At 34.7% G+C, this 12153-nt stretch overlaps 1 protein-coding gene and 1 pseudogene across 1 annotated transcript; both read right to left on the reverse strand.

The window, feature by feature from the left end:
• Positions 1-1539: 1539 nt before the first annotated feature.
• LOC146939053 (F-box/kelch-repeat protein At3g23880-like) lies at positions 1540-2771 on the reverse strand (annotated as a pseudogene).
• A 7812-nt stretch (positions 2772-10583) lies between these two features.
• On the reverse strand, positions 10584-11738 carry LOC146939054 (F-box/kelch-repeat protein At3g23880-like). Its single transcript, XM_085757899.1, has one exon. It carries the CDS (start codon positions 11736-11738, stop codon positions 10584-10586), a length of 1155 nt encoding a protein of 384 aa, XP_085614025.1.
• Positions 11739-12153: the final 415 nt, after the last annotated feature.

The following is a 12153-nucleotide window of genomic DNA, read 5'->3' on the forward strand; positions in this document are numbered from 1 at the left end:
AAAATTTTACATTCACTTTTCTTGAGAGCTGCAGTGACCTACATCGTAAAGTTTGGAGATCTATTGAAACATGAAGTATCAAATCAGGATTTGTATCACTAGGCAACATGGCCATGGGTAAAAAGGTTGGCTTCAAAAAGTCATCATGAAATACATAAGTGAAACAACAAAGCACAAGAAAAAAAAAAATGAATGCATAATTTCCATACACAAACCAAATGTATGTAACTAAATTAGAGTAGTAACAGTAGCAAGAAGAACATCAGATTCATACTGAATAATAAAAACCTCTAGGCACAAACTCCTGCTACAAGCAAAATTCATTCTAGCCTTCGCGTTAAGAGCGATATAATGTATACATCTTGCGACTCATGAGATTTCACGTGCCACAGAACATCATTATAACCTTCACGTTCCTCACCAAAACCCTACAAGAAGCGAGCAGTTAAATAATGAAAAAAGCAAGGCAAAACACGAACCAAATATTTGCCATAGTTTAAGAGCGAGATGAAGATTGTGAATTCAACTCCTCCAACTAACAAGATAACAACAAAAATTTGTGAGTAAAAAGACAAATAATGAGTCTATTGGAATAAAGATGACTATCATAATTCGGTGTTAATGCTAAAGGATGATAATTTGAATCCTCAACTTGAGAAGTTTTCTTCGGAATCCCCTAATATCAGGTTGAAAAATCAATTTGAAGTAAGCAAGGATATCCTGAAGTAAAACCTCAAGCACCAGTTAGAAAAATAGGTTAGTTTGAAAGCTGTTTTTCCTCCTAATAAATTATTAGTTGGCAAGATATATGGAATCTGAGTTTTAAGTGAAGACGAGGGGAAACACAAATCAACGTACTATGAATATTTAAATAGAAAATTGAGAAGAGGGCCGATCTTTAACTGCAATAGAAATCAAGAAAAGGTCTGATACAATTTTGGCGAGCTAGTTTGACTTCTTTAAAAATAAAAATAAAAAGGTTATGCTAAACTCAATTTCGGCGGGCTAGTTTGAACAAATAAATCTTTATAGGAAACCTTCATATGCATTAACAGTAAAGCATGTCATTGGATTCTGGATTTTTTTGTATCTTCCCAGTCCAAATCTTGCTCTTCTTCAACTAAGCCTACCTAAGTCTTCTGCCTAAATTTAAACCTTGAAACACAAACCAAAGAAGATTTTCTTTCATATACTGGGTCCTAACAATTGCCTTCCTATTGGTGCTTCTAACTTTAGATAAAATTTAGTTTTTGAGAGAGAATGAATTTTCGTTTAGGAGTTTAGTCTTCTGGCAAATTACCTTTAAAAAAATCAGCATCTAAATTATAATAAGCATAAAAATCAAGACAAATTTATCCAATTCATCAGAGCCTAACCTTCAACAATGGTCGAAACAACTGAATCGGTTAGGTCATCCCACAAAAAATTCACACAATCTATTATTATAAAATAAACTAACAAGGATTTTAAATCAAGTAAGCAACATATATGAAGTAACATAAATTCTAACAAAGTAATATGAGAAAGAGAAACTCACTTTCAACTAGTTAAAACCAAACTTTCAACGTAATCCTTGGCCCACAACCAGCGTACTTTATTAGTAATTTGAATTGGCTCGCCTCTATTTATTCTGCATTTATAAATAAACGCTGTGTCGTTTTTATCATTTGTTAATATCAATGTATCACCATTCTTAGAAAGGTACAATGGCAAGAACTCCATCGTTTCAAATGTTAGTAAATATTGGCTTGAATAGATATTCTGATAATTAATTTTTAATAACTGAATCCAAGACTCTTGAACTCCAAAATCCTTCATTTTCCATATAACAAAATGGCTTCCCTTGAAATCATGACCAAAACAAAGACAGCCCATCAAAACCACAATTGTTGGCTGAACACGTGGCACCTCATCAAAACCCCGAGGTAGCAACAACTGAGTGTATGACTCAGTAGAGAGATCAAGCGAAACAATCACATATTGCTCAACAGTAATCTTACTAACATTATCAAATTCATAATCCGAATAGAAGTAATTGCGAAGGGCTAACCAGTTAATAGTACCACTCAAATAAACACCATGGTTCTTATCACGATTAAACCAATAAAGTGGAAGCACGGGAAAACATTGAATGTTTTTCCATGAATAATCACCCAAGTTGAGAACTTTAACCACACTTGTTGCATTAACATGCGCCACGCTGAAAGCTAACACCTTATAAGTTTTACTCAAATTATCATAACCAAAAGAGAACTTAAAGTTTCTAAACAAAGTGATTGAAATTTTTCTAGATTCCGTTCTCGTGGCTGGGTTCCAAAAATAGAGATAATGATAATAATGAGGGCTTTGAATATCAACCAAGCATAGCAATCCATTACATGAACCAATAACGCACCATTGGTAGAATGTACCGCTACCGCTATGAAAGGGTGTGGTATACTTTTTGTGGAGTAAACGAGAAACCGATAAAGTTATGATTCTACAATCCTCATGCATGAGATGTCTTGCCACATTAATGCGAGACATGGGTTGTTTTGTGCAGATTTCTCGAGATGCATTTGAATGAAATAAGGATTGGAGACGAGAGTTTTGTAGAACTTGCTGACACACATAAATTGTATGAGATATTTCACGGGGAGCCAGGAGATGATTTCCATGATCAGTTCAGTGGGAAGGAAGGCTGCTGATGCCATTGAGCAGTGTTTTTTGACTTCATAAGGGAGGAACGTCGCCGACACAATATCCGCCGGCACAAAAGCTTCTTTATCCATTGAGCGATGGCCGCAGCAGTTCAGTTGACTGAAACCCTAGCCAAACACCAATTCCAAACGGAAGCAAACATTTCGACGTTGTATGTTTTTTGACTGAGAAGCAATCTACTTTAGTAGTTGTGCTAATACGCTTTTTGACCCAAAAAGTTACTAATTTTATTTTAAGTGTATTACACTCCCGTCTCTCCTAGAAACTTGAAATACACCCTTCTCCCCTCTTATGTTTTAATATACACTCCTCTCCCTTGAAAATAAAAACATAAAATAAATTTTACTCCCCTCCGCTAAGAGATACTTAAACTACAACCCTATCCTCAATGAATTATTTATGTACTACATTTTAATATTTTGAGACCATATATTTACACTTTTTTATTTGAAGAAAATTTTTTGAGACAATATATTTGCACTTTTTGATTTGAAGAAAATTTTTTGGTCAATATATTTTGAGACGATATATTTTCACTTTTTGATTTGAAGAAAATTTTTGTTGAAAATATTTTGAGACAATATATTTACAATTTTTTATTTGAAGAAAATTTTTTGCTCAATATATTTCCACTTTTTGATTTGAAGAAAATTTTTTGTTCAAAATATTTATACTTTTTTATTTGATTTGAAGAAAATTTTTTGCTCAATATATTTTGAGACGATATATTTCCACTTTTTGATTTGAAGAAAATTTTTTGACACAATATATTCACACTTTTTGATTTGAAGAAAATTTTTTGCTCAATATATTTTGAGATGCTATATTTCCACTTTTTGATTTGAAGAAATTTTTTTGTTTTTTTGTTCAAAATATTTAGAGATAATATATTTACACTTTTTGATTTGAAGAAAAGTTTTTGCTCAATATATTTTGAGACGATATATTTACACTTTTTTATTTAAAGAAAATTTTATGCTCAATATATCTACACTTTTTGGTTTGAAATAAATTTTTGTTCAATATATTTTCGGACCAAATCTGAATATATGTAAAAAAGAATAAATCGATGAAAGTTTCTTATCGATATTGTTTATTATGCAATTGTTTTTTGGTGCATATACATAATTTGTGGATAATCAGTCTTATGGACAATTAGCTTTAGCTTAATTTGTTTCACTTGCTAATAATTCCCGTTGTGCGAGCTAGTTACAATTTGATAGAAAAAGAAAGATGAGTAGAACACAAGAGGTAGTACCAAGTTAATAGAAGAAAGATTACTCTAGGTACCCCGTGGCAGAAGTAGAGTGTAGTATTGTTAAAAGGTCGCATATGAGGGATTCTGGCAAGGAAAGCTTTGGTATTTAATAGGTCCGAGTGACCCACCTCTCTTTCCTGAAAACCCCTTTCATGTATCATTTACTTTGCGAACTGAACTAACTGCATAGTAAAAACATAAATAATAGATTAATAGCGCCATACCCATGTAGAAGAATAAAATTGAGCAGCAAATTTAGTTCCAACTTCATAGGAGGAAGTAAAGGCATAGAGAATAATGGAGTGAGCGAGTTAGTTCGAATTTAATAGGAGGATGTTAAGTCAATAGGCGAGATAGTCCCGAGTTAGTAGGAGAACCGAAAAGAGTAAAATTGAATAAGATATTTATTCCAAATTTAGTAGGATAATGTAGAGGAGAGGAAGAGGAGTAGAAAATATAGGCGAGCTAATAGGAGTAAGACAAAGAGTAGATAGTTCCCAGTGAATATGATTGAGTATGATTAAGACTCCTTTATTTATTTACTTTGGAAAGTGTGGAAGTATTTACAGAGGGTGTTCCTATCTAATGGAAGAGTTGTTTCAAGTTAAAGGGGAAATACATAAAATATCTGAATTGGAGAGTTGGCTCCAAATTAGTAGGAAGAAAGTAGTTAGTTTTGAGTGATATTGATGGACTATATTTGAGATTACATTATTACCAATTGGGATTCCTGCAAGTTTTGTTATATTTCAAAGAAATATGTTTGGGATGCAAACAAGCCCGCCAAGGGCGAGATTAACAAAAGGAGAGAACTCGTCAAACAACACCCCAGAAATAAACTCTAGAAAAAGAGCGCATAAGGAAGCAATTGTCCCACCATTAACAATATGAAGATGAAACACAGAGTTGTCCTAACCTCTCTCGAATTTTGAGTTTTGTTTTGTAGGTTTCCCAAAAACAATAAGAAAAACAAATAATGCGCAAAAAACTCACCTCTAAGCAGAGAGGCAACCCAGCAGTACATTATTATCATTATTTCGATTGTCATTTCATTATTATTCTTATTTCATTAGGGGGGGCTAGTGTTCTCTTTCCTGTTAGGGCAGTTTTTAACGAGGCACCTTACTCACTAAAAACCTCTTTTGCAATTTGCTGATGAATAGATAAAAAGGGCGACTACGTAAAGACCTCGCATAGGCGATCAACGGTTGAAATTCATAAATAATAAGGTTGAAGTTCCTAAATATCCAAGACATCCCACGATAGAAGAATCAACATGGTTGAAATTCCTAAATAATAAGAATCAACTCTCAGAGGGGGCTCTGGAATCTAAAACCAACCCTCAAATGGGGGTTTGAAATCTAAACCAACCCTCAGATAGGGCTCTGGAATCTAAATCAACCCTCAGAGGGGGGTCTGGAATCTAAAACCAACCCTCATAGGGGGATCTAGAATCTAAACCAATCCTCATAGGGGGCTCTGGAAACTATACCAACCCTCAAAGGGGGCTCTGGAAGCCACATCAACCCTCAAAGGGGGCTCTGACGAACCCGCCAAACCTCAAAGGGGTTCTGGCAGCGACATATCATCACCGAACCAACATTTAAACATCATAAGCAGCATCACAAGTCCAAAAATTAGAACAAAAGAAAAATGCTAAAGCCCAAAAAGGGTTTCGCTCAAACACCCAACAAATAAGAAATCATTTAGGCGAGAACAAGTTATCAACAAGGAAAGGCTAGCATAAAAGAATAAAGAAAAACAAATATAAGGAAAGTCACAAACCATGGAATTATAAAATAAATATGCAAGAAACATCTTGCCATGAAAATCTTTACGACAAAGCCGATCTCGCCAGAGGCGAACAAAAGGGAAAAGAATTCACCACTTCGCCCTGTTCCCGAAGCTTGTGCTTGGGGGGATGTGAACCATCAATGTACACCTACAGGCTTGAATGACCCCTCAAAGGGGCTCCGGCGCCCTTGAACAAACTCCTAGAAGTCTAGGCGTGTTCCTCACAAGAAACATCACCCCTAAACGGGCATCTGAAAACACAAATGGCTTAAACAACAAAATCAAAACTCATAGATTCATCACTTCGCCTTGCCTCCAAAGCTCGTGCTTGGGAGGTTGTGGACCGTCAATATATTTCTAAAGGCCTAAAAGCCTTCTAGAAAGGCTCAGGCGCCCTCCAGAAGGGCTCCTGAGGACTAGGCGCGCTGTTCTAAAGGCGTCGCCTTAACCAGCTTCTAGAAGCATCTAGAAATTGGTAAAAAGTCCTCAAGCCCAGCTTGCTTAAGGCTTAATTTACACTAAAATAATCCTGCAAAGGGCTATAAATACCCCACTTGAGATCATTCTCAAGATATCTTATAAACAGTCTAAATCCTAGATTATCTTATTGTACTTCCGCCAGTATAGTTAGTGTAATTTAAGCATCTCTCAAAGGAAATGAGTGCAATTTACTCTTTTATTTTTTTACTAAAATACTTACTATTTTTTATATAATACTCAAATAATTAATATATATTTTAACTTTGTACTAATAAAATTACTATATAGGTTGAACTTCCACCGAATAAATATTGTGGATTTGAGAAATCATCGGTAGTTATGTGTATTTTATGTGAAGACCTTAAGGAATTGTGTAACGCCCATTTTGAAAGTGTCTAGAATATTCAAAAGTGTGCTATAACTGATATTGGATACATTAATTTTACAATACTGGAACGACATCAAGTCGAGAATTCAGATACAAAACATCCAAAGTCTTATGTTACATAGAGTTCACAAGGTATCCAAAAGAAACGTGGTTACAATAAGCCAAAACAACACATCTTATAATTAAACATATGCATCCATAAGTCCAACTCCAATTATGTTCCCACGATCACACGGTCAATCCAAAGCTTTTTCCTTACCTTTTCCTCGAGTAACCTGTGAACCTGAACAAATAATGAGAGGGATGAGACATAATGCCTCAGTGAGTTCTTTCTAACCCTAGGCTACTGATAACCTCAGGGAAAAGCCTACGGTTATCACGTGTCTAAGATACAACCTGCCGGTTGATTATACGTGTGTGGTCTTGTTTGACTAGACGTTTGTGCATACTAGATCCGTCATAGTTTCTTTAATTTTATCAAAGGTCTTGCTTATCTATACGTGTCATGGCGGTCAAGGGGAAAGTCTAAGGCCGCTATGTCAAGATACGCTCTACGCATCGAGATACATATATCATAATCATGACACGTCTCTGAGTCGGACGATTAAGTAAAACCTAACTCGTCATCGACAAAACTTTTTTTACTTGCTTTCTAAACTTATACATAACAAACATCCTATTACATACATAAGAATAATTAAATGTGTTCAAAACTTCTTGAATATGATTTCTATTCGTTCACGTCTTAGCATGATTAAGATTTCATGCGTACTATTCTATATCTCGGCATACTAGGCCAAGGCTCTATATTATTCCCTTGCTAGTTCATGTCTATCCCGTGTACATATGAGGAAATATTCACTCTTAGGGTTTTATATTGATATATGAAACTATGCATTTCTCATACATTTCCATACCTTTCCAATTTAAGAAATCTAGAGTTATATGATTGTTTGTTCAAGTGAAGAGGATTTTCTATTGTTTTTAAAGAGATTTAGTGTTGAACTCAAGTGTTTGAATGATGCTAAAAGTAAAGAATCGAAGTGGCGTTAGCGAATACCGGTGCAAGAGTTGCTAATAGCGAAACGTCCCTGAGACTCCAGAGAGTTTCGCTATCAGCGAAATTGGTCATGGCACCTCTGCTAAATTCGCTAATAGCGCAAGCTTCTGTTAGTGCTGGGAAAATTTCGCTAATGGCGTGAAAATTTCGCCATTAGCGACTTTCTTGAGTCCAATCTGCAGAATTTCTGAAATTGCATGGCAAACCCTCATTCAAGAACCTGTTTACAACCCTAAATGACCAGAAAGCATGGCAAACATATATATTTCAAAACATAGCACACATATTTCATCAACTACCAATATATTCTTGAATCTCAAGCATGACAAAAATATACATGTTCAAACTATTGCCTCAAAAAGATTATTGCTACCATAACACAACCCAAGGGAAAGGAATACTAACTAAGAACTCACTTTGAAGTGTTGAAGTTGATTACAAGCCTTCCTACACCAAAACTCTAGAATCACTACTCTTGATTGTGAAAGAAAACAAGATGAAGATGCTTGTTCCTATGTACCCAAAGTTTGCTTGATCTCTTGCTTAGAAAGCTTGAAGAAAGATTGGGCAAAAGAGTGAAGAAATGGATCGATGGAAGAGAGCAAGAATGTTTACAAAAACCTAGAGAGAGAAACTTGAGGGAATAATGAAGATTTTGGGGTCAAAAGTCTAAAGTGCCCTTATATTAAACTCGCGCACAAAACATCGTCGAAAGATAATACGTCTCTACTTATTAAGCGGGATATTACAAATTGCACCTTAGTTTTGTATATAAATATTTGGCTTAATAGCAGTTTTGGCCTCCTATGTTTCAAGAAGTTGCGATTTTGGCCCCCTAACTAAAATGATTTGATTTTGGCCCCTTATGTTTTGCCCCCTTTGGACTTTTGGCCCCCTAGGCAAATTTTGACCAAGTCAATGCTGACGTGGCGCCACGTGTGTAATTTTTTTATTTTTTAATTAAAAAATAAAAAAATACTTTTTTTTAAACTTTTTTAATTTAAAAAATATAAATAAAAAATAAAAAAATTACACATGTGACGCCACGTCAGCATTGACTTGGTCAAAATTGGCCTAGGGGGCCAAAAGTGGAAAGGGGGCAAAACATAGGGGCCAAAATCGAATTATTTTAGTTAGGGGGTCAAAATCGCAACTTCTTGAAACATAAGGGGACAAAACTGTTATTAAGCCTAAATATTTTAGTAGTTATTTTAATGCGGATGAGTCACAAATAATATTACCATGACGTGAAAGAAATCATAAGAAACTAAAAACATTTTAGTTATTAAGATTAGAGGAATGCTAGAAATACTGTATATAATACTTACTCTCTTATTGAATGAAATCAATGTATATGGGTTTCATTTCAAAGTGTAGACTCACATCGATTTAAACAATAAAAGAATAAGTATTAAAGATAATTCAAAAGAAAGCGTTGCCAACATTCCTCAATTGGTGAAATGCTACCTAATCGTCTTAAGATTGTAGGTATAAGGGGGTATAAGGTTGACTTTATTTTTTTCTTCTTTATTTTGAATGGAAAAAGTCTGCAATTAGTTGTTTTGTTATGTTAGTTTTTCTCCTTCATTCGAGCTTGAATAAGGACCTACAATTCCTTCTCACTTAACTCAAGCAAGTTGAACTATCCAAACCCCCCTTGACTTTTCTTCTTTATTTTGAATGGAAAAAGTCTGCAATTAGTTGTTATGTTAGTTTTTCTCCTTCATTCGAGCTTGAATAAGAACCTACAATTCCTTCTCACTTAACTCAAGCAAGTTGAACTATCCAAACCCCCCTTGACTTGGTGGTTTGGTGAGAGAGTTAAATAATGATAAGGTAGTTTCATGTTTGATTCTCCCTTCGCATAAACTAACTAATTAATTCCAAAAATGAAGATCGTAGAAAAATAAAGATTGCAAGGATAAGTTAATTTAGTTCCCAAAATTTGCATAACAACAATTTAATCTTCAGTAACCATAATCTGAAAATTACATTTTCTTTTCTTGAGAGGTAAAGTGGCCTATATCATAAACTCGCGATACAAACCAAATCATCACAAAGCAATGCAAAACAAATGTTCCATACTTTGATGAGATACCACAGCAAAACAAATGTATGTAACTAAATTAGAGCAGTAACATTAGCAATAAGAACACCAGATTCATACTGAATAATCAAAACCTCTAGGCACATACTGCAGGTACAAGCGAAATTCATTCTCATCTTGCAACTCATTGAGATTTCACGTGCCGCAGAACATCAATACAGGCTTCGCGTTACTCGCCAAAATCCTACAAGACGCGCACAGTTAAATAATGAAAAATCAAGGCAAACAGTAACCAAATATTTGAATCCTCTAGTTAATTCTAAAGGATGATAATTTGAATCCTCTAGTTGAGAAGGTTTTTTTGGAATCCCCTAATATCAGGCTGAAAAATAAATTTGAAGTAAGCAAATATATCTTGAAGTAAAACCTCAAGCACCAGTTAGAAAAATAGGTTAATTTGAAAGAGGACAAATCGTGTGCGAATTTCACATCAGACATTCACGATTCAGGAAATCTATGATAACAATTGATGAGCACATGATGAAAAGAACTTGACAAAAAAAAATCTCAACAGAGTTTACACATGAACCAAAACGACTAAAGCATCGAATTCACACAAAAATTGAAGAAAATAAATCGAATACTACTTACAGGTTCAGTAACAACAATGAAATCAAAACGAAATTGAAGAAAGAAAATGCGAAAAATTTGGGGAAATATTTGATTTCAAACAACTGAATCGGTTAAGCAATCCCACAAAATATTCACACAATCTATTTCTAGTATTATAAACTGACAAGGCTGTAAACAAGTAGCATAAATTCTATCAAGTAATATGAGAAAGAGAAACTCACTTTCAACTAATTGAAACCAAACTTTCAACGAAATCCTTAGCCCACAACCACCATACTCTATTAGTAATTTGAATTGGCTCGCCTCTGTTGTCTCTGCATTTATAGATAAATGCTGTGTCGGTTTTATCATTTGCTAATATCAATGTCTCACATTTTTTGGAAAGGTACAATGGCAAGAACTCCATCGTTTCAAATTCCAATAAATATTGGCTTGAACAAATATTCTGATAACTAATTTTTAATAACTGAATCCAAGACTCTTGAACTCCAAAATCCTTCATTTTCCATATAACAAAATGGCTTCCCTTGAAATCATGACCAAAACAAAGGGAGTCCGTCAAAACCACAATTGTTGGCTGAACACGTGGCACCTCATCAAAACCCCGAGGTAGCAACAACTGAGTGTATGACTCAGTGGAGAGATCAAGCGAAACAATCACATATTGCTCAATAGTAATCTTACTAACATTATCAAATTCATAATCAGAATAGAAGTAATTGCGAAGGGCCAACCAGTTAATAGTACCACTCAAGTAAACGCCTTGGTTCTTATCATGATCAAACCAATAAAGTGGAAGCACGGGGAAACATTGAATGTTTCTCCATGAATCATCCCCCAAGCTGAGAACTTTCACCACACTTGTTACATTAACACTCTCCACTATGAACGCTATTACCTTATAAGTTTTACTCAAAGTATCATAACCAAAAGAGAACTTAAAATTACGAGACAAAGTGATTAAAATTTTTCTGGATTTCGTTCGAGTGGCTGGGTTCCAAAAATAGAGATAATAAAAATAATCAGGGGACTGAATATCAATCAAGCATATCAGTCCATTGCATGAACCAATAATCTGCCATTTGTAGTGTGTACCGCTAGGAAAGGTGGTGGCCTTGTTTTGGAGTAAACGAGAAACAGGTAAAAGCATAGTTCTGCAATCCTTACATATGGGGTCGTCTTGCCACATTAATGTGAGACGCAGGTTTCGTGCAGATTTCTCGAGATGCATTTGAACGAAATAAGGATCGGAGATGAGAGTTTTGTAAGACTTGCTAACGCACCTGAATTGCATGAGATGTTTCACGGGGAACCAGGAGATGATTTCCACGATAAGTTCGTCTGGGAGGATGGCTGCTGATACCATTTCTTGTTCCATTGAGCACTAGTCGCCGTTCCAAGTTGAGTGGAACCCTAGCCAACTGCCGATTCTAAACTGCAGCAAACATTTTGAAGTTGTGTGTTTTTTTTACTCGGAAACAATCTGCTTTAGTGGGCTTTTTTGACCCAAAAGTTACTAATTTTTTTCTAAAATAATTACCATTTTTATTAGGTTAATTATTTAAAGGGTATTGCTAACCAGTGGACAATATTTAAAGGGTATTGCTAAACAGTGGGCAATAGTTAACAAAACTATATATGGAAAATTTGTCTTGAAAATATAAATTTTGACTATTGATTAAGTAATAATCACATTTTTTTTATTAAAAAAAAAAGTTATTTGTTTTGGTTGCTTAACCAATGTCCTAATGACACTGTTTAGCATTCTCCTTATTTCAAACATTTAATATACA

Source organism: Medicago sativa, chromosome 3, assembly GCF_051527215.1.
Source record: "Medicago sativa cultivar Bolivia chromosome 3, Bolivia_mono, whole genome shotgun sequence".
Classification (NCBI taxonomy): Eukaryota; Viridiplantae; Streptophyta; class Magnoliopsida; order Fabales; family Fabaceae; genus Medicago; species Medicago sativa.

Coding starts and splice junctions, on each gene's coding strand:
- LOC146939054 (XM_085757899.1), bottom strand. CDS start 11,738: ATGGAACAAGAAATGGTATCAGCAGCCATCCTCCCAGACGAACTTATC.